Source organism: Uloborus diversus, chromosome 7 (genome assembly GCF_026930045.1).
Source record: "Uloborus diversus isolate 005 chromosome 7, Udiv.v.3.1, whole genome shotgun sequence".
NCBI classification, from domain to species: Eukaryota; Metazoa; Arthropoda; class Arachnida; order Araneae; family Uloboridae; genus Uloborus; species Uloborus diversus.
Genome location: NC_072737.1, coordinates 167,122,466 through 167,146,885, shown reverse-complemented (window position 1 = coordinate 167,146,885; position 24,420 = coordinate 167,122,466). Strand labels below are relative to the sequence as shown.

The following is a 24,420-nucleotide window of genomic DNA, read 5'->3' as shown; positions in this document are numbered from 1 at the left end:
CAAAATAAATAAGTTTTAGCATATTTTATAAGAAAATGTAGCACAAATAGATATAAACTTACCTTAAAAAATATGAACCAATTTAAACACACACAGAATATGACAAAGAAAAAAACTGTAGCAAGGTTTCCACTCATATACACAATAAATTTTCCCAGAGTCTGAAAAATGAAGAAAATAGTTCTTGGTGCATTATGTATCTATTTAATGAAATTAGTTAGCTACATACATTTCAAAATTCTTACCAGTAAGTCAATTGCATGCTTCCCAGAGCGTCGAAACCAACTCCATGTTTGCAAGCATGACCAAAAGAAAGATAGCCCACCAAGCACACAAATAGCAATCTATAAAATGAAGTACATAAAAAATGGTTTTTGGAATGAATAAGTCGGATCAAATAAGGATTAATTCCAATTGTTAAATTACGTTTTGAGCAAGAGGATAGGACGAAACAGATTTATCAATGAGTAATTTGTATGAACTTGTATTTTTTTGACAATGCCCTATGTGGCAGTGAGAAGCAAAGTGATGTAAGTGCCAAAATATTAAATTTGGAGATAACCAGTACAAATAGTATGTGAACCCCTCTTCTGTTTGGGAGCAAGAGATGGTACTAGTAGCCTTAGTAGGGGCTGTTATACAGCATTATTTATAAAAACTTTTCAATGAAAACCCCGCCTAGAACCGGAACTTTAAATGCATTTTACTCAAAACTTGAACATACTGTATTTTCCAGCGTATTATCTGTGGGCAGCCTATAATCGGCAAGTCCTAAAATCGGCCTGAAGAAAAAAAGCTTTGTATTATATGCCGTGGTGTATATCCATATAATCCACGGATAATAAGAGGTAAAAAAATTAATTTTGAATTTAAAATACCATTTGAGCAACTAAACTAAAATCATGCTGAAAAGGTAATTACTTTGAAGGCATAATCAAAATTAATCTGAAATATAATCTAAAATATAATGATTTCTTCTTGAAATCATGATTATAGTACGCTAATTAAATGAAAAACAAAGAGTCAAGACAAAGGAGCAAACGGTCTAATCTTGAGCAAATGGCTGCCTCCTTCACTGTATTCTTGTTTATTTTACATGGCCTAAATCGCGTAAGAGGAACATTCAAGCAACGTAAAATAACCAACATACAGGCAGGCAGAGAGAAAGAATATGCAAGGTTTGTAAAATAAATAACATTCAGCTGGTGCACCGTCTCTATCAGTGAATCCTACTGTAAATATTGAGGTTCAATGCATTGGTGTTAAGAAAAAAAATCACAGATAATTCGTGGCAGCCTATAATCTGCACCTTTTTAACAGACTTTGCATTTTTAACAGATAATCAGCGGATTATACGCAGGAAAATACGGTATCCAATTATATTCCTTTGCTTTTCACTCTCGTATGAGGAATAGAACAGCAGTTATTAACTTGGTTTTACAAATGCTTTAAACTTGAAATTTCGAAGAAAAGTTAGAGGGATACAGTAGACAGTGGTACCCAATAATGCTGGTGTTAGATAGTTATGACCAATCATACACTTTCTTGATTTGAAAAAACAATTCCACTAAAAAACCCAAAGCCAAAGGTACTTAATGAAACAGTCATACAAAAAGTGGTGTTTGCAACCTGCAAATAGCAACAGTCAGAGCAAAACATCAATTTTCTACTTGGTTTTCAGATGATTTAATTCAAGGTGTTATAAAATCATGATGCCCTGCTTTATATCTACAAAAAAAAAAAAAAAAAAAAATCTACAGCTAGCTATTTCACAGAAACAATTTAATAAGTACTTATGAATGAATAATATGTTAAAATTAGCACAGTCAAAAAAACTTCCATTAAGGGAAGGGGGATGGTTTTTGATCAACATTTTTTACCAAAGCGTTCATGCAGTTTTGATGAAAAATCTACTTTCTTTTTAGAGTAAAGAATCTCACTTTAAGTGTTAGACATGACTAAAGAAAATTTCTGTCTCAAGATGGTATCTAACTACAATATAACATAAAACTAGAAGTATTTTTGTGCTGATGAAAACTCATTTGATGTTGCCATCAACAACAGAAACAAAGTTCAACAAAAGAAACAAAATTTCACTCAAAAAAAAAAAAAAAAAATCAATAGTGTGCAACTAAGTGAATTGAGATAACTCAGAAATTAGTGTGCATTGATTATGTTTTGAGCACAAATTCTTGCTTTCAGTGCTATGCGAGTTATCACAATTTTATGTTACTGGCTTTTTAGTACAGTCAAATCTTGATATCTCAAACCTCCTTATCTCAAAGCTTTTGACGTCTGGGGAAAAAATCTGCTGCATTTTCAAAAAAAAAAAAAAATTCCTATGTATTTTCTATAGTTATCTTGAAATTTATTTTTCAAAACCCTTGATGTGTTAAAAGTTTTGCAGAAGCAAGTTTCAATTGCCTTTGCCAAGGAAGTTTTTATAGTAAAACCAATTCTGAAGACATTTGCTAGTAGTTTTTCAATCTTTTTCTTGAAAGTTTTAAGAATAGGGAATTGGTGATGGAGGGATAATAGGGGAGTGTGGGTGTGAGAGGGGTGCTTTAATCTTTTATTGCCAACTTTGAAGACTGGGGGTTGATTGGGGGTTTGGGTAATTTTTAGTTAATACGAAAAATACCGGTATTCTACCCCATCAAATACTGGTATTACGAAATTGCAAATTAGCTCCAAATGCCGGCATTCGGCATACCGGTATTGCAATCACCAATTATATAAGTATAATTACCGTTACACCTTTCATGACAGATCCTTGATTTCTTTCATATGACACTGAGAACTGCACCTAGTAAATGTTAAAAAAACTGATTAAGTTATGTAATATCAGGGTGTAAAAAAGATATTTTATTTACGAAAAAAAATCAAATTTTTAGAACCTAAATTTGATTTTTTTAAAACAAGTATGTTATTTAACACTTTTAGGTCTGAGCTATTTCAACCGCATATCTCCCTCCAGACTGGGGTTTTTTAGCACTTTGCATGATTTTTTAAAAAATACCTGGAAGATGTGTATTTTTTTTTTGTATTACATACTTTAAGATGTTTTCTTTTGTAATGAAGGAACTGTTTGAATGAAATAAAAATCAATTTTTAGTAAGAAATTATCAAAGCATGTTTGAAACTAAAAAAAGAGTTCCGCATAGGAAAACATCATTTTAACCATAAAAGTTTACATAGACTGAATTAAAAACTTACCTAAATCTTGAACAAATACCTGAAAATAAGTTTAAATTCTAAACAAACATTATTTGATAAAATTTGCATTTGTACGGTACATTTCAAAGCATGAACCCGAATTTAAACTCCAATTCTGTCATGTTTCATGTAGTTATTTCTGCATGGCGGTGCCAACTATATGTTTTTTTCTGAAAGTAAAAGGTTCGTAGATAATTTCTAATAAGGCTAAAAACATATATAACTCATACTTTTATAGATAAGAGAGTAAATATTGAACCCCGAGAGACTCTCAGGCTTAGTTAACTTCACCAAAAATGACAACCCAAGTAACGCTCAGGCAAGGATATATCCAGAAATGTTTCAAGGAGGGGGCGGTTGAAACCAAAAACCGTCTGAAATTGTATCTTTGAAACTTCAGTTCTAAAAAGTTTCCGAAAAGTAGATTGAATTTGAACCTAATTTATTTCCTTAACGTCCTCAAAGATGGCCTACATTTGAGTTTTAAGACTTCTTTTCGGAAAAATTGCCCGTGCAAGGACCCTCAAAGGGAGGAGCGATCGCCCCCACCGCCCCTCCCTTGCATCCGCCCTTGCGCTTAGGGCATAGACCTCAAAGTGTTAAACTGATGATTTAGAGAAAGAATCATAATAAGTTGAAAAATAATTAAAATTTAATAATAAAAAAAGAAAAGAAATAAAATTATTGAAAGAGAGCATAATTAATGCCAAAATACTTTACAAACTTTCCATCTTTGAGTTTTATGATGATTTAGTAATATTTAATACTTATACTGCCACTTATTAAAACCACATTTGCTCTCAGATCATTTGATTTTATAAAACTATAGGTTTTAAAAACTAGCATACCTACACTTTAAAAAATACTTAAAAAATGAATAGCTATATTTATGTTTTATTTTAAGCATTTCAAAATTTTTGTTGACATTTTAACAAAACATGAAGCAAATTTTTTTACACATGGGTCGAAAAATATTAACGAAATTGTTGTTTGTTAACACATTTTGAAAGTAAAAATTCAATATTGCTTGAAAGTTTATGTATAATTTTTTGTAATATTCAACATTACTTCCTCTTTGCTCTTAAGTGCATGCTAAGCTAAATGGTGGAATATTTACTGTGTTCTTAGCGTCACTCATCTGGAAAGATTTTAACTATGTAGTAACACATATAAGCTATTGCAGTCAGGACAAAGTAATCTCTGAACATCAAACCACATGATTTGACAACCAATTTTTAAAAAATGATATTTGTTGTAACATTCTGTTGTAAGTAAAAAATTATTTTTGTTATAATAAAATGATAAAGTTCTTGTTATTGACATTTTAAATATTAGTTGAGACCTACAAACACATTATTGATGTATTTAATATCAAGCTCTTTTTATTTTGATTGTTTCGTACAATTAGTCAAGAGCATGCAGGGCAATGTGAAATAGTTAATTTTGTTTACTTATTCAATAATTTATTAAGTCACTTAAGTGTTCATTTATTAATTAATTCATTTGCATTCCTTTAATTAAAAACTTATTTATGAATTCAATTAGTTTCTTATTCATTTTCTCATATTTAATGAATGAATTAATTCATTTGTTTATTGTTTCACTATCTTTCATTTATACATTCATTCTTATATTCACCCATTCATTTGATCAAAAATACTTTTAATTATCAAAAAAAAAAAAAAAAAAAAAAATTCATTAGCAAAATTCTTCATTTTTCACTTTGCCCCAGAAAGAAAAAAGTGAAAAAATTTCACTTTTTTTTTGAAGGTACAAATTTACTACTAAAAATAAAAAATAACGTTGCAGCACAAGTTTTATTATAAATACATAGTTTGTTTTTCAAGTGCTGTGATTTTCAGAATGAACTTCTGATTCATTAATTTTGCAAAAGGAAAATAATAATCTTAACTATTTCACTTTACCTCATATTCTCCTACATCAATATAATTACAAGAGAAGGGGGAAAAAGGTATCAACAAACAGAATTTTTAACTGTAATCATCACCTACCATTTAAAAAGATATACCAAATAATAAAATTCACTCAACTGTAACTCTTTTATTTCGCATATAATCATCAGGAACTGCTTCGGCATATGAAATGATCAGCAATGGAGGAAAAATTGTACCAGGCTTATCTTGAGTTTTCATTCGAATTCTGGAAGATATTGTAATGCATTCATTCAAACAAAGTTTAATAAAGGCAGAAGTGCACATTTATGAAAGCAAGCACACACATTATTACAGAAAAGAGGGGTTTTTCTTCTTTTTTGGAAAGTTGTTTTAAAGACTCAATTTTTTTACATGATATTAAATTTCAACTCAAAATCCAAATCATAAAAATATGCTCGACTAACCTTTTGAGGTGTATTTCTGGTTTAAAATGCATGAAGTACACTTGCAAAGGCATTATTAAATCTCGATTAAACAAGACACTTAATCACACATTATGCAGCCTTTCGCGTTTCAGATTTTTAACTTTCTGAGTCTTTTAGGAACAACTTAAATTAATTTGATCAATAGTATATATAAAAAAAAAATAAAATAAAAAATAAATAAATAAATAAATAAATAAATAAAATACATAAATAAATACAGTCAACTCATGATAACTCAAAGTCCCAAGGGACCTTTTTCACTTTTCACTCCAGGGTCAGCCGTACCTACCATTATTTGTAGTTTAACCAGTTAGATGGGACCCTGAGACAGCTCTGATTTTTTGATTAAGACCAGAAACTGAGCAATCTCCGGTCCAGCACCCCCAGAGGTATTGTTTCACTAGGAGGACTTTGTGACCACAAGCATATTTAACGTCCCCCAGTCACAATTAATGAAGACGGTGGATCTTCGATTTAGCTAGGATCAAACCAGGGACCCTCCGGTCACAGGTCCGATGCGTTACTGATCAGGCCACCACGGCTGCAGTCCCAAGAGACCGGCTAAAACGTTCGAGTTATGAGAAGTTTCCACAACAGTCTCAAGAGTTGGGGGACCCAGTGAAAACTTTGAGTTATCAAGATCCGACTGTGCATAAACAAATCCCCAGCACAGTTTAACTAAATTTTTAACTATAGAATCACGGCGCTGAAGTGAAGTACATAAACTTCATGAATAGGAGTTATACACTGCAACCAAGGATAAAAGTGGCCAGATAGCAAAAAGGAGGAAATCCAAAAACATTTCTAATATCATGAGGAAAATGAATGATATCTAAAAAGACAGCAGAGTGAAAATTCTAAGTCTTTGGAACATACCTTTTACAACAAAAATACAAAATAAATAAATAAATATATAAAAGATTGGCTATAATTTTTCCTTTCATTTCAGGGGGGAAAATAGATGTATAAGAAAACAGGGACAGAAAATTAAGAAAAATTGGAATATTTTCAGATTTTATAGAAAAATTAGCCGCCTTCGGTGGCCGCCTCGACCGATGTAGAGATGACATAGATGCATATAGTCATATACAACAGCCTTTGTTAATTTTAGATAGGAATGTTGTGAGGTCTTAAGGAGGTAAAAAAGGAGGAAAGTTTAAAAACCAACAAGGAAAGGCGGAATTCCATACAAAACTGGAAAAACATGATCGCTGATAGCCATACACGTTCCAAGAAAAGCAAAGTTTTGATAAATAAAAAAATATATACATAAATACCAACGTACTTCAGTGATACTCTTGCAGCATATCTAAATACTTTGGCATATGGTTGATTATGCTCCGCAACAAGTTTAACACCATCTTGAATGCCACTTATATGATCAGTCAAGAAGAATCGCCTTACTAGCCACCATTTTGTTTTATCATCTCCTATAAAAAGGTAATATATATTAGAAATTGTTATAAAGCGAGATTTGAAGAATTTAGGAGATTTTTACAATCTTTGCTTAAGAACATAAAAATACAATCTTGATAAAATTTTACAAAACTAATTGGCAACTTCCTTGGTTTATTCAAAACGTTTTTTGCACACATTCAAAAAAAATTTGCATTGAAAAAGAAGGACATGTTTTGACAAAAGAAAAAAGAAACTTTCATTTTCGTACTATCAAATATAAAAAGATTTGCAACTTTCAAGTCTTTTATGATTACATATTTTATGAACAATTTTTAACTGAGTGCCTTGGAATCCAGGCAAGTTATTGGGGGGGGGGGAGGGGGGGGTATCTTTCACAAATCAATATATCTATATATATGCAAGCAAGATTTTTATTCAACTTTAACGTTATTGATGTTTTTGGTTGTACTATTTCAATTCAATTCATTTTATTTCAACCAGGGAAATATTTTTTTTTACAAAATTATATTTATAAATTTATTCTAGTCTTTAAAAAGCTTCTATTACTGTTACCCACAATATTATCTCTATTAATTATTCTGTGAAATCTTTTTAATAAAATATTTATCCTATTTAGATTATTTTTAGTTGTTTGGCCCCAAGCAAGAACACCATAACTGAGAACTGAATATATCAAAGAAAAATATAAAATGAACAGAACATCAGCAGGAAGAAAATTAGACACAAAATTAATTAAACCTAAATTATGAGAAATCTTTTTGAGACAAAATCAATGGGATTGTCCCACCGTAAGTTATTTTGAAGATTTACCCCCAAAAAATTAATATTCTCAACATGTTGATAAGTTTTTCCAATTATTTTCCAAATACTATGCATTGAGTAGCTACCCTTTTATCTAATTTTCAAACAATATGACTGGTTCAAGTCTGCTATATCAATATTTAGAACACTATTTCATCCTTATTTTATTGTACTACAAAAATAACTAGTACAATAAAGTTTTTTCCTTTGTTTGTGAATAGTTGATTTTGTTTGGTATAAAACCTACTAACGGCAAGTTTTTAATTTGCTGTTTTTGTGTAAAATGCCCCTATATCTTGCATTTTCTTCCCACTTCCATTCGATTTCTCACATCCCAGACTTTGCATTGATAAAATGACTTCTTGTAACCTCAAAACATATATTTGAAATATTTTTTGAAATTTGTAAGTTAATAACATTAAATTATTTGCTATTTAAAAATTAAGAAGTGTATAAGGAATTGGAAGAATGAGATCAATTACAATTCAGACACTAACAAAGAAGCAAAGTTTTAAAGGGTTTTCAACAATGAACTGAAAGTTAAGGAATTCTTAGTACTTAGGTAGTCATTTTTCTGCATTCATTTAATGAAACAGATTCATATAAAATTTTAACAGAAAATAACAAAAATACAGATAAGGAAACAAGTACAGAAAAATATTAATGCTTACCAGCATTTACAAGTTCTCCGTTTACATTTATACTTTTTATGAGAACAGGAATTGGATAAAATTCAGTTTTATTACTTTTATTAGCCAAATCTTACTGCATTAAGAAAATAGAACAAAATCCAACACCTAATATTATTGTTGTGCTTATTTTACTACATTATATTACCTTTAAATCCATTTTTGCTATGAATCAAAATATACTTATAACTACATTATATGATACATATATATAGTATTCACCAAGTTGCATGAAAAAAAAAAAAACCTTAAAATGTCACAATCAAGTCTGACAAAGTTTTTATTTAATTTGAAATTATAATAAAATTAGTGAATGACAATGAATTCATATCACAATGTATTCATATTGTCAAGTTTTTAAAAAAAATTTCGGATTGTAAAATCTGTTAATGTTTTTATATTATTTGAAAAGAAGAAAGCAAAGGTTGGTGTTCAACAGAACTGAAAAATAAACAATGGTAGGGGGAAAATATGAAGATAAGCACTTGCAAGAATAAAGCTCACAAAGATCAATCATTTTGGTATATTCAGATTTTACTGCACTATGATAGTAAGATTTCAAAACAGAAGCTGAACCTTTTGATGTACAGTAAACTCTTGACTATTTGGTGAAATGCGGCGGAAAGACAAGCTGAATAACAAAAAATCCCAATCGGCGGGTGTTCTATAAATTCGAAGAACTGCGATAACTTTAAACAAAAATTAATGGAATAAGCTCCAAATTTAGCCAGATTACAACAAATTAAGCATACATAAACATAAAAATAATTACTATCTGTACCGTTTGCAATAATACGTTAAGACCTAAGAATTCATAACATAGATATAGAAGATTGTTTTGTGATGACCACAACATACTAGCTTAAAAATTGCTTATTAATACTTAAATTAATTGGTATGCTCGGAGTTTACGCTTATGAAAATACATATTTCATGCTAGAAATTTCCATTTTTTAATTATGTGTGCTGTAATCTGCAAAACTCGAGTACAAGCTACTTCTAAAATTCCTCAATTTATTACTAGGTCACAATATAGCAAGCCGGACAGTCAAGAGTTTACTCAGGGGAAGTCAGAACTAAAATTTTTCGCCAAGCAGGAATTCTTAATTTACAGAATGATAACACACAAGTATGGACAAACACTTGCATCTATTGAGAAGATACATTTCGCATTTAAGTATTGCAATATTGTCCTTAAATATACTGAATCGTCAAATGAAATTTGCCAAATAAGGAAATTTTGGAGAGCTTACAGTAACTTCTCATCTCAGTATTGTAATAGATTATTGCCATAGTAAGGGGCCATTCATTAATTACCCAAGGGTCCCGAGAGGTGAGGGGGTTATGAAAGTCTCTACATACCCTTACTTTGTTTTGGGGGAGGGGCGGAGATCAACCTAATAACACTTTTTTCCCCCAAGACGATATTTTATACAGTAACCCTTTGTTACATCATGGCTCGTTATTATTGCTGATTCTGATATATTGTGCTCTTCCTTTGTCTCCCCAAAAAAATATTTGAAAAAAAAAAATGTTGCTTTACATTTGATCACACAGTAAATTCTTTTCAAAATATTTCTCAGAAAAAATATTTTCTTCTCAGTTGAAGCAATGAACAAAACTGATATATTTTCTATGTACTTAGGTTACTTGCAGTTTAAGCTGCAACTTTTGATTCATATTCCACAAGAAAATCATAAAAATATTCATTTTTTTAAATATTTTTTTTAAAGAAAAATTGGTAGACTAATTTTCTTTTGATTTTATTAAGAAAATCCTCCTAAGATGATAGTAAACTAATATTTTTGTAAAGGCTTTTTATAGAGAGTAATTAATTTTTATTTTAATTAAATCATTACTTTTTATGACTTCGGTTATATCATGTTTTCGGATATATCGCTCTTTTTTGTTGTCTCTGGACTAGCACAATATGACAAGGGGTTACTGTATTAGAAATCACATGGTCAATTGGTTTGGCAGAGATAATATTTCATTTGTGTCAGGAAGGTAAAAAATGTATTAGAATGAGCTGTTTTTTACTTGTTTTACAAAGAATGAATGGTGTAAAATGTAATAAAAGAACCACACTATGAATGCCATGTTTTATTTTTAATTCGTATCTCATCATATAGTATATTTGAAAAATAAAAATCTTTGATTTATGTCAAACTGGCAGTTTTAGTGTAACTGTTCCCCCTTTCTAACAACATTTTATTATTTTGAAAAATAAAATAGAATCTTTCAAAAAAATAGAGGGGAGGGGTTTAAAAAATCTTATGTTCCCTTACATAGGGGGGGGGGGGTCAAAAATTGCCAAAATTACCCTTAACTAATTAATGAATGGCCCCTAACAACTCTAAAACATGCACATAATGAACTATTCATAGACATATCAAAAAATATATACAGTATAACCTTGATTCAACGACTGTCAAGGTACTGAAAAAAGTTGATTCAACGACTGTCAAGGTACTAAAAAAAGTTATCATTAATTCAAGGATATCGTTAAATCGAGGAGCATACACATTCAATGCTGTCAAATCTGGACCAGTGAAATGTATGATTAAATTGAGGATATCGTTAAATTGAAGGTGTATGAATCAAATGAAGGTATGTATCAAATCAAGAATATGTATAAATCTAAACTTCATTATTTTAAATTTTGCAGAGTAGTGTAAACTCTTTCTGTGAATAAAGTAAGGATACATAGGTCATAAAATACCATATCTGAAGAAGTCCATAACTTTTGTAAAGATACACTGCACTAAAGAGAAAAAAACAAGCAAGGTATTTATAATTTGCAAGTCGTGAAACAAAAATAATAATCAATTAAAGTAATGTGTAATTTAAACTTTGTAAAACACTATTTTCATTGCTCAAAACATTTATAAAGTTAATCAATGCATTTTATTTATTCATCTATTTTTCTTTCTTCAAAGAAGTAAAGAATTGAAGTATCCATTTGTGAGTGAAATATATTTTAGCTCAAAATTTTAAATTATAAATTAAAATATTGATCTTTAGTAAATTGAAATAAATAAACAATTTATTTATATAGCCATGGGCAGGTGAACTACAGTATCAACAAAAATGAGTTTTTGAAATATTTGAAGAAATGTGGTTTTGCTTCCATACAAACACCAGTCAAATGTTAGAACTTGGCATTCTTTTCGAAATTTATTTTCAGTGGAACCGAAATAAGTAGGAAGGTTGTACATTGTACAATAAGGCTGTAGTAAAATAGAAAAAAAAATGAAGTCACTGTTGCTTACCAGTTGAAGGAAGTATATATCTATTTATGTGAGCAAAATGTTTCCAACAACATTTCATTTATTAGTCCTAAAAACTCAATGGTTTTCATTGTAGGCGTTTTTAAGTGACTTTAACGCATCAGAATTTATTTATTTGATTTAAATTTAGTGACCTGCAAAAGTTTTTAACTTAATACAGTAGACTAACGATTATCTGTGAGCGGTTTATCCGCGAATCAATCAACAATCACGAACATGTATTTTCGCTGTAAAAAGCTAATACCAGTGGCTGTTTTTTTTTTTTTTTGAAAAATTGTAAATTTACACTCAGTTTTTTTTGCTTGATTGATTGATTTGATTTAATTTTATTATTATTATTACTTTTTTTTTTGTGCGTTCTTCATCGTACATACACTTGTTTGTTATTGATGTTAAGTTCGGTTGTGCAAAAATATAAAACATTTGTACTGTACTCTATATATATTTTCACTGTTTGCAGAAAGTGTTATGCATCAATACAGTTAAGAATTTGAGATAGTACAATTTTTACCTGATTTGTCCCCCATTTTAGTCTTTTTGCGGTTATCCGCGATTTTTATTATCCGCGGCACTTGTGCCACCCAATTCCGCGGATAATCGGGAGTTTACTGTAATAGTAATAAACCTTTAGATTTTAATATTTAATTGAAATTCTTCTGCTCATTGTGATTTTTTAAAGATTTATTTCTTAGCTTACTTTCTCTGTCATAATGCCTGTGTTTTACTTTTGGTTGCTGAAAACAACGAAAAATAATAGTTTTAAAGCTAACATATTTCCACTATTCAACTGTTTCCAAAAACAATGAAAAAAATAGAAACCATTCAGTTATTAAATAAGTTTCGTTAATAAAGTAACAACTTAATTTCAAGGTTGAAATTAGAATGAAATTTAATTTTATTTATTTTTAATGAAATACAGTGAAACCTCCCTTAACGGACACTCCCGAATAACGGACACCTCTAATTAACGGACATTTTTGCAAGTCCCAGTCCCTCAATATAGGCCATTCCATGTAGTTCACTCTGAATAACGGACACTCCGAATAACGGACAGTTATTTCACGAAAAATTTCCCTTGCGATCGTAGCACTTCCGTTTTTTTTTTCTTTTTACAGAATATCTTAGTAACTGCTTGCCTTACAAAACTTTTCATCCTCCACAACTGATATCCCCCCCCCCCCGTTTCCTTATCACTGTTTCTTGGAATTAAAAGGGTGCTAATGGGCAGAGGCAGCGATTGGGGCTTAAAAGTTGGGGGCAGAAAAAAAAAGAACTAAAAGGCATGGTACTTTTTGCGTGCAGCAAAAAATGAAAAAGAAAATAAAAGTCATAATTTTGTAACGGCTAGTTTTGAGAGTATTGAAGCAGATAAGTGAAAACTGATGTCAGTCTAACAATTAACATACGTTTTTCTTAAGATTTTACTGAATTTTGTACACAATAACTATTTAAAAGTTAAGATAAAAAAGAGGAAACTGGGCGCTTTTTCTAACTGGGGCTCTCGGGAGATGCAATTGAGCAGACCGGCGCCGGTAGTAGTCGGCTTTATGGCGCCGTGGTTTCGTTGGGTTGTTTAAGTTTTAGACGTGAAAAAGATTTGCCCATATTCAAGGTCATATTGGCAACTGTCAATTATGCAATACTCGAGATAAAATAAATAAATTAACCATAAAACGTGTGTGGGGGGAGGGGGGGGTTGCTCCACCGAATCGCGGTCGTTGGTAATGCAAAAAAGAGATGTCAAACTGTTTTAATTGATTACTTTAATTGATTAAATGCTTTTTAAGACAAGTGTGTGCTGTCAGTATACGTTTATTAAGAAAAAACAGATTAATTACACTTGACGTAAAACAGGCCCGTGTCCAGAATTTCATAAAGAGAGGGGTTTTGGGGGGAAGGGGGTCCGATTTCCCAGAAGATGTGGTCTTAAGTAATATTACTGATTCTATTATTGCATTTTATGTACAGTAGAGCCTAGTTTTTATTCGGCCTCTGTTTATCCGGATCAAATTTATACAGTTAAAAAATATATATTTACTTCAATAATTATTTAAAATTATGAGTTCGGAACGGTGGTGCAATTAGAAAGTCGTTTAAAAGGGGACACATTGAATCCAATCTGATAAGGGAGAGCCGGGGATTCTCCTACAGAAAAATTATGAAATTCTTAGAATCAAAAATGGAATCTTATATTTCTATTTTCGGGGATTTTGTCGAAATTAAAGACTTAAAACGTGATTATAGGCCATATTTATTGACATTAGGGTAAGGAATGGAGCTCAGGAACTCTCCCGGTCACTTTTTCCCTTGAAAAATAGATAGAAATCAATTTCTCCTCCCCCTTTCAAATTTTTGAAATTAAAGTTCCAAATTAGCATTTGAAGATTTTTACAAGAAAGGGATTCCGGGGCTGTCCCGTGGAATTTTTTTCAAACTGAAAACCCCAAAAACATAAGCTGCACTCTAAGATATTAGGAGGAGGTGTTCATGTTATTCCACTTAAATTTTTTGTAAGTTTTGTTTAAAAAAAAACGAATTTTTGATGATATTTAAGAAAGGCGATTCCAGGGCCCCTGCCCAAATTTTATCAGAAATTGGAATCTTTAAAATGTGATTTTAAGACCAAATTGTCACCTCAGAGCAACCATAAGACGTCTAATCCAAGAAACAACATTAAGATATCCTACTGTTGTTCTGAGGTGACGATATTTGGTAACCTTAGGACCTTTAAAAACTGAAACAAATCCAAAAACACGTTTAAGCGATTTTTGGACGTAACTTAAATGATGTTAGTTATTCAGGGGCATTTTCTGGAAATTCAGCAAAACTGAAGATCTGAACACAAAATTTGAGATGCTCCGTAATTTCATTGGCACAGTGAGGGAGGGAGGGAATCTGGAGTAGAAGCATTTTCACGACTTATTTTCAGACAAACTAGAAAAAAGAAAAAAATTGCTTGGAAACTTCAAATAGGATGTTTTTTTGTTTTTAATGCTGTATACAAACTTTAACCTTAAAGTTATTTTTAAGTCAAATGTGCACTTTTCTTTGGTTTTTTTATTATGTTTTCTCCAGTGAGAGGGGTTTAACCCCCAAAACCCTCCCTTTGGACACGGCCCTGACATAAAATGTAGTAAACCTTTCGCAATTGTTTCGATTGTGCTCTACAAAGGGAACAACAGCCCATTTTGAAAAAGGTAAATTAAGTAGTTCCTCCTAATAGCGGACACCTCCCAATAACGGACAAAACTTCTAGTCCCTTGACTGTCCGCTACTCGGAGGTTTCACTGTATAATAAGATAAAACCATATATTTTACAGTGACGGATACAAGGGGTGGGGGGGGGGGGGTCATAGCGATTCTTAGCCTATCCAAGAGTCATTCAAATTCAGCTCATTAGTTTGCTGATAACTTTCTAAACTTTTGAGACATTGAATTGGAATTTTTTTTATAAATTGAGGAATCTAGTTGGGTATTAGATGGTGAAAGTTATAAATTATGATGGCCTATTCTGATAGCTAAGTTAGAACCTGGAGTTTGAAGAACTAAAAGCAGGTTTTAAATGCAAGTCAACTGAAAATGAGTCCGTGTGGTCTGCCCAAGAGAAAAGAATACACTCATATTTTTAACAAATAAATAACAAATTATTTAACAAAATACAAGTGTAAAAAAAAAACAGAAAATAACATGTGTAAATAAAATAAATAAAATATTTCAAAACAATTGACAAAAAATAGCCACCCTCCCCCCTTTTAAAGTTTTCTAATAAACAGTTCAAAAGTATCGTAAAAGTTCTAAACCAGTCCATAACTTAAGTACTTGCCAAACCACGGGAAAAGTCCTAGTAGAAAACTCAAATTTTATACCACAGGTTAATCCTCACAACAGGCTGGCAGAAAACTACGAAGGTCACATCTGCTTGTTGGAAAAACTGAACAGTTGATAAATGCATTCCCATCCGGGACAGCAAACATGCTTGCTTCCCATAGTAGCCCATTCCTTATATTATATTCCAGGTACCATTCCATCTGCTAAAGAACCTGTTCATGCAGACATCCAGTTCGGCCAGACACCGAGATCAGTCAAAGACCTTCCAAACGCACCTACGGCTACTTTCACATCATCTAGTCCGGTCTTTCAAACTGTACTGATATGTCTAACTCAAGCACTTTAACCTTTCAACTAAATCTTAAAAATTGACCTCTGAAGTACATAAAATAAAGGTTTAGAATCCTTGCTCATATAGCAGGGTTGACCAACTATTTCCTCACATTTCTTAAATATATCACTTCCACTTCCTCAAGGTGGAAAAAAAAACAAGAGCACTAAGCTCCCCGGTGCAATCTCAGCACCCAAAACAACCAACCAATTGCAGCAGCTGTACAGATGAAAAAGAGAAAAAGCAAGTGAAAAAACAGACCTTTTATGGTCACTGCTAAAACCTACATAACTACATAACACATAGCTTAATTTTCATGAACTGATGGAAACTACGTCTCAACTCTGAGATTTTCAACCGTGAAAACATTTAAAACTATTTTTCACATCAGCAACCTGTTACTCAACACTTACTCTGCGACGTCGTACAGCTTCCGCCGGTAAACACGTGAGTTACTGATGGTTCTTTAGACACAGAGGGGTAAACATTCGCGTACGTCAGTTGGGGAGAGTGGGATACTTTACCAAGTTAAATACAAAAACAAGTTCTATTATTCAAAAACACTTTTTAGCTTTTTAGGAATTTCCCCAAGAATTAAAATGGAGGCATTTTCCTAATTAGTGTTATACTTTTCTTGTATGCTGTAACATTTTCTGAAAGTTTCATAAGCTTTCATGAAAAACTTTGCGTGTTATGATCCAAAAATAAAATAGAATTTGTAGTTTTGAAAGAAAAGCTTATATTTTCGTGAATATCGGTGATAACTTCTCAAAAGTATGAAACATGATGGCACGTAGTAAACTAACTTATTTCTGAAATTTACAGCCTATTCTCAGCTATTTACGATGAATGATGACCAAAAAACATTTTTGTTTTCCTCAATTTGTTACTGAAGAAACGCAAGGGCGATATAATTTTTATAGGAAATTGACAGCTGGAGCATACCTGTTACGTGTCAAAAGTTATGAAGCAATTGGTCTTGTATTTCTTGAGATATCCTTAAAAATGTGAATTTTTAAAAGTGTCCCAATACTTTTGGTCATATAGTGTATCTTATATCTTTAAACGAGCAATTCTTGTGGGTATGTATATATTTCGTATCTCGAAAACGGCTCTAACGATTTGGATGAAATTTTGGATTTAATTGTAGTTTAGCATTTTAAGTTCATCTACAACAGCGTTTTTTCTGTAAAAATGCGATTTTTTACATAAAAGAGTTTTTTTAATATAAAGTCTAATTGAGTTAAGCCTTAAAAAAAAATTTTGAATTGACACATAAGACGGACGATTTGCAACCATAACAATGAAAATTTGTTTCTTCTAGCTGTAAAATTTTAAACTTGCTTAGGGTTGCCAGGCTTGGATGATATTAGCCACTTTGGCTCATTTCAATCACACTTGGCTAAAAACAAATTCAAATGCACTATGTAAGTGGATGTAAGGCTTTTTTTTTAAATCAAAACTATTGCTTGTCCGTCTTATTTTATTTTGGCTTCTTATAGCTGAAATGATTATAATGCTGATGAAGTGTTTACATGTATATCTCTTGTTGCTAGGAAGCATCGAGAACCTTAATATTTCGTTAACGTGATGCTTTTCGAGTATATTTGAAAAAGCATTGAACCTTAGAAAAACACGAGTTGACAAAGAATAATTCTTTTAAAGCCGAGCAAGGCTCGGTCATCCAGGTACTGTACATTAATTCCAGAATCATACAATTTTCTACAACAAAACACAACACTAATAATAAAAGATCATGCATACAGTTCTTTCAACATGAGTACCGAAAATGAAGGGTAGATCTTCATGCATGCCAGCTTCTGGACACAACTAAGAATAAAAAGAAGCATAGTTTCACTCAAACATTAAAAATGGAAAAAATAACTAGCTAAAATTAAAATCTTTGTCAGAATTTTTTTCTCCTATTAATCTTATTATAAAACATAAATATAAAATATTAATTATAGTGCAAACTAATAAACAATTACCCTTCACAATAAATAAATGAAAATAAAATACATAACTTTTACTGAATTCAGTCTTTTTGGAGTCAGTTAAAAAAATTGAGCATTACAATTAAAATCTCTTCCTCTCTCTCTTTCATATCCATTTCTCCCCCAACCTCCCCACCTCCTTCAGCTGGAAAAAAATCAATTTGGCACCTCTTTAAGCACTTTGAAACAACTGCTTTAACGGAAGAGTTCAAGAAAATAATGATAAAATTATTTATTTTATGCCATCTAAGCAACACAAGCTACAGCATATCTCAAAAAAGTTGTTCTTTAAAAATACTAACATAAATTTGGACACAAATAAAAAAAGAACAGGTTCATATTCTTTTTAAAAAGCACTTCAAGAATAAAATACTAAACTCCAAAAGATGATAAATAAACATTTTCTGAGCAAATACATTATTAGGTAATAATTTCATTCAAATTAACACTAATTTATTCTAAATTAAGCAATTATAATTGATAAAAAGATAATTCTTTAAAAACAAAATGGAAAAAAAATTAACTATTTAATAAAATTTGTATCAATTTGGATACAAATGGTTCAAGCGGCAAAATTCAAGTTTTCTAAGCGGGGAAAAAAATAAATACATAAATGAACAACAATAAATATATACAGGGATTTTGGCATTTTAAACCATAACATTACAGTAACACAACTAAGTCAAATGAACACAACTTTCCAAACAACTGAATTAGTCCTGATATGCAACTTTGTAGTAGTGTAATGGGATTTCACATCCTTCTTATCTTAAATGCATGCTGGCATTTAAGATAAGAAAGTTCTAAGCAAGAGTACTTTACTTTTTTTTTTTAAAGTTGTCATTTAATTAAAACACTCTTGCTCTCTCCTTATTCTACAGCACATTTTTGTGCATTTTCATATAAAACACTGTCATTGGTGAAAAATTAGGTGTTGACAAGCAAAAAAAGGTTTTTTTTTAAATAGGAGACCAAAAATGAAAAAACTTTTTGAACAGTGAATGCAGTGTGACTCTTCCTCGGACCTATTATTATTATTCTTAATTTATTTATTTTGTATGTTTAGAAAACATTAAAACCAAAACAGAGATTAAAATACACTTAAGCGGAAATTGACAAAGAGAATAACAAGAATGAGAGCACACAATCATAATAAATAACCCAACAGCAATGCCTTGCGGAGGAAATGCCTTGGAGAAACAGTGTTATTTCAGTTTGTTAGCACAAAAATGCAGTTTGCTACTTTAGAAAGAAATATTGAAAGCACAAAGTAAAACTTCCCATGAGCAAAAAACAAATGAAAGGCTCAGGGCAAGAATGTGATATACCACATGTGAATTTTCAGTAGGCCAATTTCCAACTTTAAAAAAAATATTTGTAGAATTTTTCAAAGGTATTACACATTCTATGTTCCGCAATACTAAAACTAGATATGTTTTCCTCCAAGTGACACAATTCATTGTCATGTTTATTTCAATTTTAGTTATGAGAAACAAAAATTTTGACTGAAAAGTAACTTCTAGTGGCTTGTCACATTTCCGCCCCGAGACCTTCAAATATTCAGGTATTTTTAGTCCTTGAAAACTGTGCACATTAATTAGTTAAATAAATAAAAGAACTAAATCAAAATTTTAAAAAAAAAAGAAAATTAATTTCTGAAATTTTGAATTCAAATTATGTTTTTCGCAATCACGAACTGAGACAGGACCCTACTGATTGGAGTTATTGTTTCTAGAAACGGCTCCTGTCCCCTCAAACCAAGCCTGCCTCTCCTCCTGGGTGGTTACGTGGGTATAGTCGTGTAAGTGTGTAGGCTTGTGTGTGTGCGTACATCTGTGTGTATGCACGTAGGCGTGTGTGAGTGTACGTGTGTGAAGCCGTGTGTGTGTATGTGTGTGAACATGCGTGTGTGTAGGACATGGACGCCTCCGACCAGGAGAAGCGGATAGCTCAAACCCGGAGCAGCCACGCCGCGTCGCCAGCAGAGGACGGTGGGCGGTGGTGCTGCAGAGGCTTCTGGTCCAAGTTGAAAAAGGCACAGACACCAAAAACGGTCAAATGAGAACAATAAGCAATCGTGATTGCTCAAAAAAGAAATATCAATTCTAGGTGCTCTTAAAAGTTTGCAGAAAATGCATGAGCACTTAAAAAGTAAGAGGAAAGAGTAAAATGATGATATACTAAACTACATATCATTTAATGCAATGTACTTTTGTTTTCAGAAACAACGAATTTTAGGGGGGGGGGGAGGAGAATAAATCCCTTTTCAACAGAAAAACAGCAGGTTTTCATGGCATGAAGTGAAACTTTGTCAGAACATTCAAATCTCTGTTTTATCCACTACTAGATCAATACGAAATTCTGAAATAACAGAACACATTGGGCATATTGAGTTCTGCTTATGAATTTCTATTTAAAATAAATTAATACAGTCGGACCTCCATATATTGTAGTAGCAAATTGCCGGAAAAAAATTCGATGTATAGAAATTTCGATTTAAAACTAATTTTCGTGCATGAAACCCAATTTCTAATTTAAACAAGCATCGGATTAAATGAAAGTTAATAACTAAAAATTTAACAGAAATTACATTTTTGCGCCTTCATACACCTTCAATATTCGGGAATTCAACTTGATCGCAACATTAGTGGATTTTCGTTTTGACAATATAATCAAGAGAAAAGTAAAAAATTAATCAGCTTAACTTGAATGATTTTTACTGAAGCTAAAAATACTAGGAATGATAATCAACAGACAAAAGGGATAGCTTGAAACTGATTTTACAGTGTTACTGGTTACAACTAAGATTTGAAATAAACTTGAGGGTATTTAAGAACTCCAGAATGGAACAATGACACTATCTACACACCCCTGAACCCCAGATTCCTTATGAGTTTCGTAACAACCTTTAGTGATCATAACTTTCTCCGCTAAACTTCATTTTTCAGGAGACAAACAGTCTAAAGTGGAAAAAAAAAAAAACCTACGAATGTCTCGAATTTTTTGTTTCGATATATAGAGATTTTTTTGATATATAGAAACAATTTTTCGATGTAATGAACATAAAAATTTGCTGGGATTTCGATATATAGAAAATTTTGATATGTGGAAGTTCGATCTATGGAGGTTCGACTGTACTGTTATGAAAAATAACATGCACAAGGAAGAGTAATAAAATCTGCATGATTAAGAATAGGAAATTAACATAACACACGCTTAAAACATTTATAAACTGCTAAAGAATTACAAAGTTCAAAGAAAACTTACATTAATATCATCACTAGTTAATTTACTTATCCCAATAAATGTCCCATTTAAAGCATACTTCATAGCATAAATATGGAGCTTGGATGCCTAAATTTAGAGAAAACAAGACAAAGTATTACTTGATAGATAAATTATAGCAATATAAGAAATTGTAGAACAATATTAATTAATACAGGATACTCTCCAACTCAAAAATTATTTGGAAGAAAGCAACGAATGCAATGCAAGTCAAATGCAGCAAGTCATGTTACAAAGTAAATAGCAGTTGCATTGCTGCAACTGCTATTTTTATATACAACCACATTTTTTATATTGTGACCGCAAATAGCAATTGTATTGTTATGAAGTCAAACAGTGCATTGTCCTCCAAACTGCTAGAATTAGGCAAAATCGAAAATTAGTAATTAAATGGAAAAAATTCTGAGAATCAATTGCCCTTTTGGGGGTTGCTGCAGAATTCGCACAACTGCGTTTTAGTTGAGATGGAAATGAAGCATATACATATATATTTTTTTAAATCAGGAATATCAGGACAATATGCTAAAAATCAAGACAAAATATTATTTACTAGTGATACCCGCACGGCTTTGCCCGTAATAGAAAAATCAAAAGGTCTTTTGGTTTGCCTGTATATTTAGAAATAATGTATGGTGAATTTTCTCGCCAATTGGCTTGTGCCAATGTTACGGTTCCACGTTATGATAATTTCGTAATTTACTCGTCCATCTTATGTTTTTTTTTCTTAAAATTGGAATAGAAAAAGAACCACATCGAATTTTCAAAAAATCGCTTCAAGGTGCACATCTCCATGCTACATACTAATTTTGTGCCAAATTTCATGAAAATTGGCTGAACGGTTTAGGCGCTATGCGCGTCACAGACATCCTACAGACATCCAGACATCCTCCGGACAGACAGACTTTCAGCTTTATTATTAGTAAAGATCAAGAAAATTAAGAATATCATGAAAACTACAAAACTTGAAACATACAAAATACAGGCGTCCCTTGTATAACATGGTTAATTCGTTTTGTGTAATATCAAAACAGTGTTATACAAGACTTTTTGATAAATATTTTTTTTTCACTTATTTTTTACACCAATTAATTATGTACATATTAAAACTCATGTTAATATGTATGTGTTGTATTGAAACCGTGTTATATGAGACTTAAAGTACGAATCAAGGGATGTGTATCATGTTATATTGAAACCGAATTTCATAAAAACAAAGTAAAAACTTATTAGAGTTATTATCAAATATTAACAGAATGTATTAAACAAAATTTCATCATTTTTAAACATAACTTTTGTATTATATCAAAAACATGAAGTATCCGTTAATAAGAAAACTTATATTAATAGCAAATTTGGTACCGTGTAATATTAAAACCGTGTTGTACCAAGTATCGTGTTATACGAGGGATGCCTGTAGATACAGGGGTAGAAGTGATCGACTTGTCACATATAGGACATTTTTCACAAAAAATATTGGACAAATATAGGACACATTAAATGAATAGTTTCGTTATGAAAAAAGAAATAATACATACATATTATTTATTTATTCTTATCAATGATTTTGTTAAAAAAAAAAGCCCTCAAACAAAATTATAACTTACACCTGATATGACTTTACTGTAGTTGAAAGAATAATTTTTGAAAAAAGTGTACTTTGTAGACAAAAAAAAAAGTTAAATTTATTGATGATTAACACAGCAACTCACAATTTTTGCAGGGATAGAAGTGTCACAAACATAGCTTATATAAATAAATGAAAACCGTCTTTGTGTTGAGAACTAACAGGAAATAACCAATGCTTTGTAGCACAAATATATAGATATTTTGTTCTATAAAATTCCACAAAAAGAAAAGAATGCAAAAAGATTATTAGAACATTCCGATCAGAAAATGCACTGAACACAAAAATATACCCGCGAAAACAAAAACCGAAAAAAACCACGCTAGAAAACATAACAAACTGCTGTTGCCAAACGCAAAATTCTAAAACCAACTTTAGAATTCGTTCTCGAAACTCCACCCGCTACAGTGACGTCATATTGCTGTAGCCAATGAGAGAAGATGCCTGTTGCAGGATTTAGTGAGTTGCGTTTTTTAATTTGAAATTCGTTTGCACACGTACTTTCGGCAAAAAATTGGAAGTCAGATAATTTACTGTTGTTTTAAAGAAATAAATTGGATAAAAAAACAGGAATATAGGAAATATAGGACGATTTTCATACTTTTTTTGAAAGTATAGGAAATATAGGATATAAAGGACCACTTCGACCCCTGTACATATGAATGTAAAATAACATATTTTCACATTATTAATAACATATTACACATTATACACTGTGTACACTGAACTTACTTCTAATGCAGGATATGGTGCAAATACGTTTGGAACATTTCCTCTGTTCAGTTCTTTCACTGCATTCCCATGAATGGTTTCACCAATATAATACAACCATAACTTTTGCCTACAAAAGCACTTTATTCAATACAACTACTGGCTTTTTTTTTTCAACAAGGAATTATTAATATCTTAGCATACATCATTCAGGTGCAGTTTCAAAAGGAAGTGAAAAAATACACAAAACGAGTTGTTTAATAGAAAATTATTGAGATGTTTGATAATGAACCAAAAATGGTCGAAATAGACTCAGCACACCTCAAAACATTCGAATCTGTAAAAATTCGAAATTCGAAAATTTGCAAAAACTTTCTTCTATATATTATATATAGAAGAAAGTAAAAAAAAAGACTCAACTTAATTTGCACAGAAATAAATATTTTGCATTCTAATCAAAAATCTTGAAAGTTTTAGAAAAGGGAAAGGATAAAATACATTTTCAAATAAAGTAAATAAACGAAGTATTTTACTTAGGACACTCCTCCAAACGCTTGTCAGCCAACTTCCGAAACTCGGAGCAAGCATTATTTTCGATGCTGAATTTATACATGAGCATAACACACATATTTGCAAGAACTTGACAAGCAGTGTCATTATTTTCCTTCAAAAAAAATAATAATAATAAATAAATAAAATTACTTTTATAAACACTTTTGATTTATGTATCAAAAACGTTAAAGTAAGACAATAATAGAAAGGGGGATAGATATCAGTATACCTTGCAGTTGGAAAGAGCAGCATTCAGATGTGCTTTTAAGAAAGCGGACTGTACAGTTTCTCCATTCTGTG

General features: G+C 31.3%; 1 protein-coding gene across 1 annotated transcript in view; it reads right to left on the bottom strand.

The window, feature by feature from the left end:
* The window catches only part of LOC129226290 (meckelin-like), a 94,438-nt gene that overhangs the window by 56,248 nt on the left and 13,770 nt on the right, over positions 1 to 24,420 (bottom strand). Inside the window, exons 7-18 of the mRNA XM_054860893.1 lie at positions 24,350 to 24,415; positions 24,102 to 24,232; positions 23,590 to 23,698; positions 21,216 to 21,302; positions 17,719 to 17,784; positions 11,212 to 11,269; positions 8,488 to 8,577; positions 6,882 to 7,026; positions 5,268 to 5,376; positions 2,750 to 2,806; positions 246 to 344; positions 63 to 161 (exon numbers count right to left, since the gene is read on the bottom strand). Coding sequence (XP_054716868.1) covers positions 63 to 161; positions 246 to 344; positions 2,750 to 2,806; positions 5,268 to 5,376; positions 6,882 to 7,026; positions 8,488 to 8,577; positions 11,212 to 11,269; positions 17,719 to 17,784; positions 21,216 to 21,302; positions 23,590 to 23,698; positions 24,102 to 24,232; positions 24,350 to 24,415 — 1,116 coding nt within the window. The remainder of the gene's footprint in view (positions 1 to 62; positions 162 to 245; positions 345 to 2,749; positions 2,807 to 5,267; positions 5,377 to 6,881; positions 7,027 to 8,487; positions 8,578 to 11,211; positions 11,270 to 17,718; positions 17,785 to 21,215; positions 21,303 to 23,589; positions 23,699 to 24,101; positions 24,233 to 24,349; positions 24,416 to 24,420) is intronic.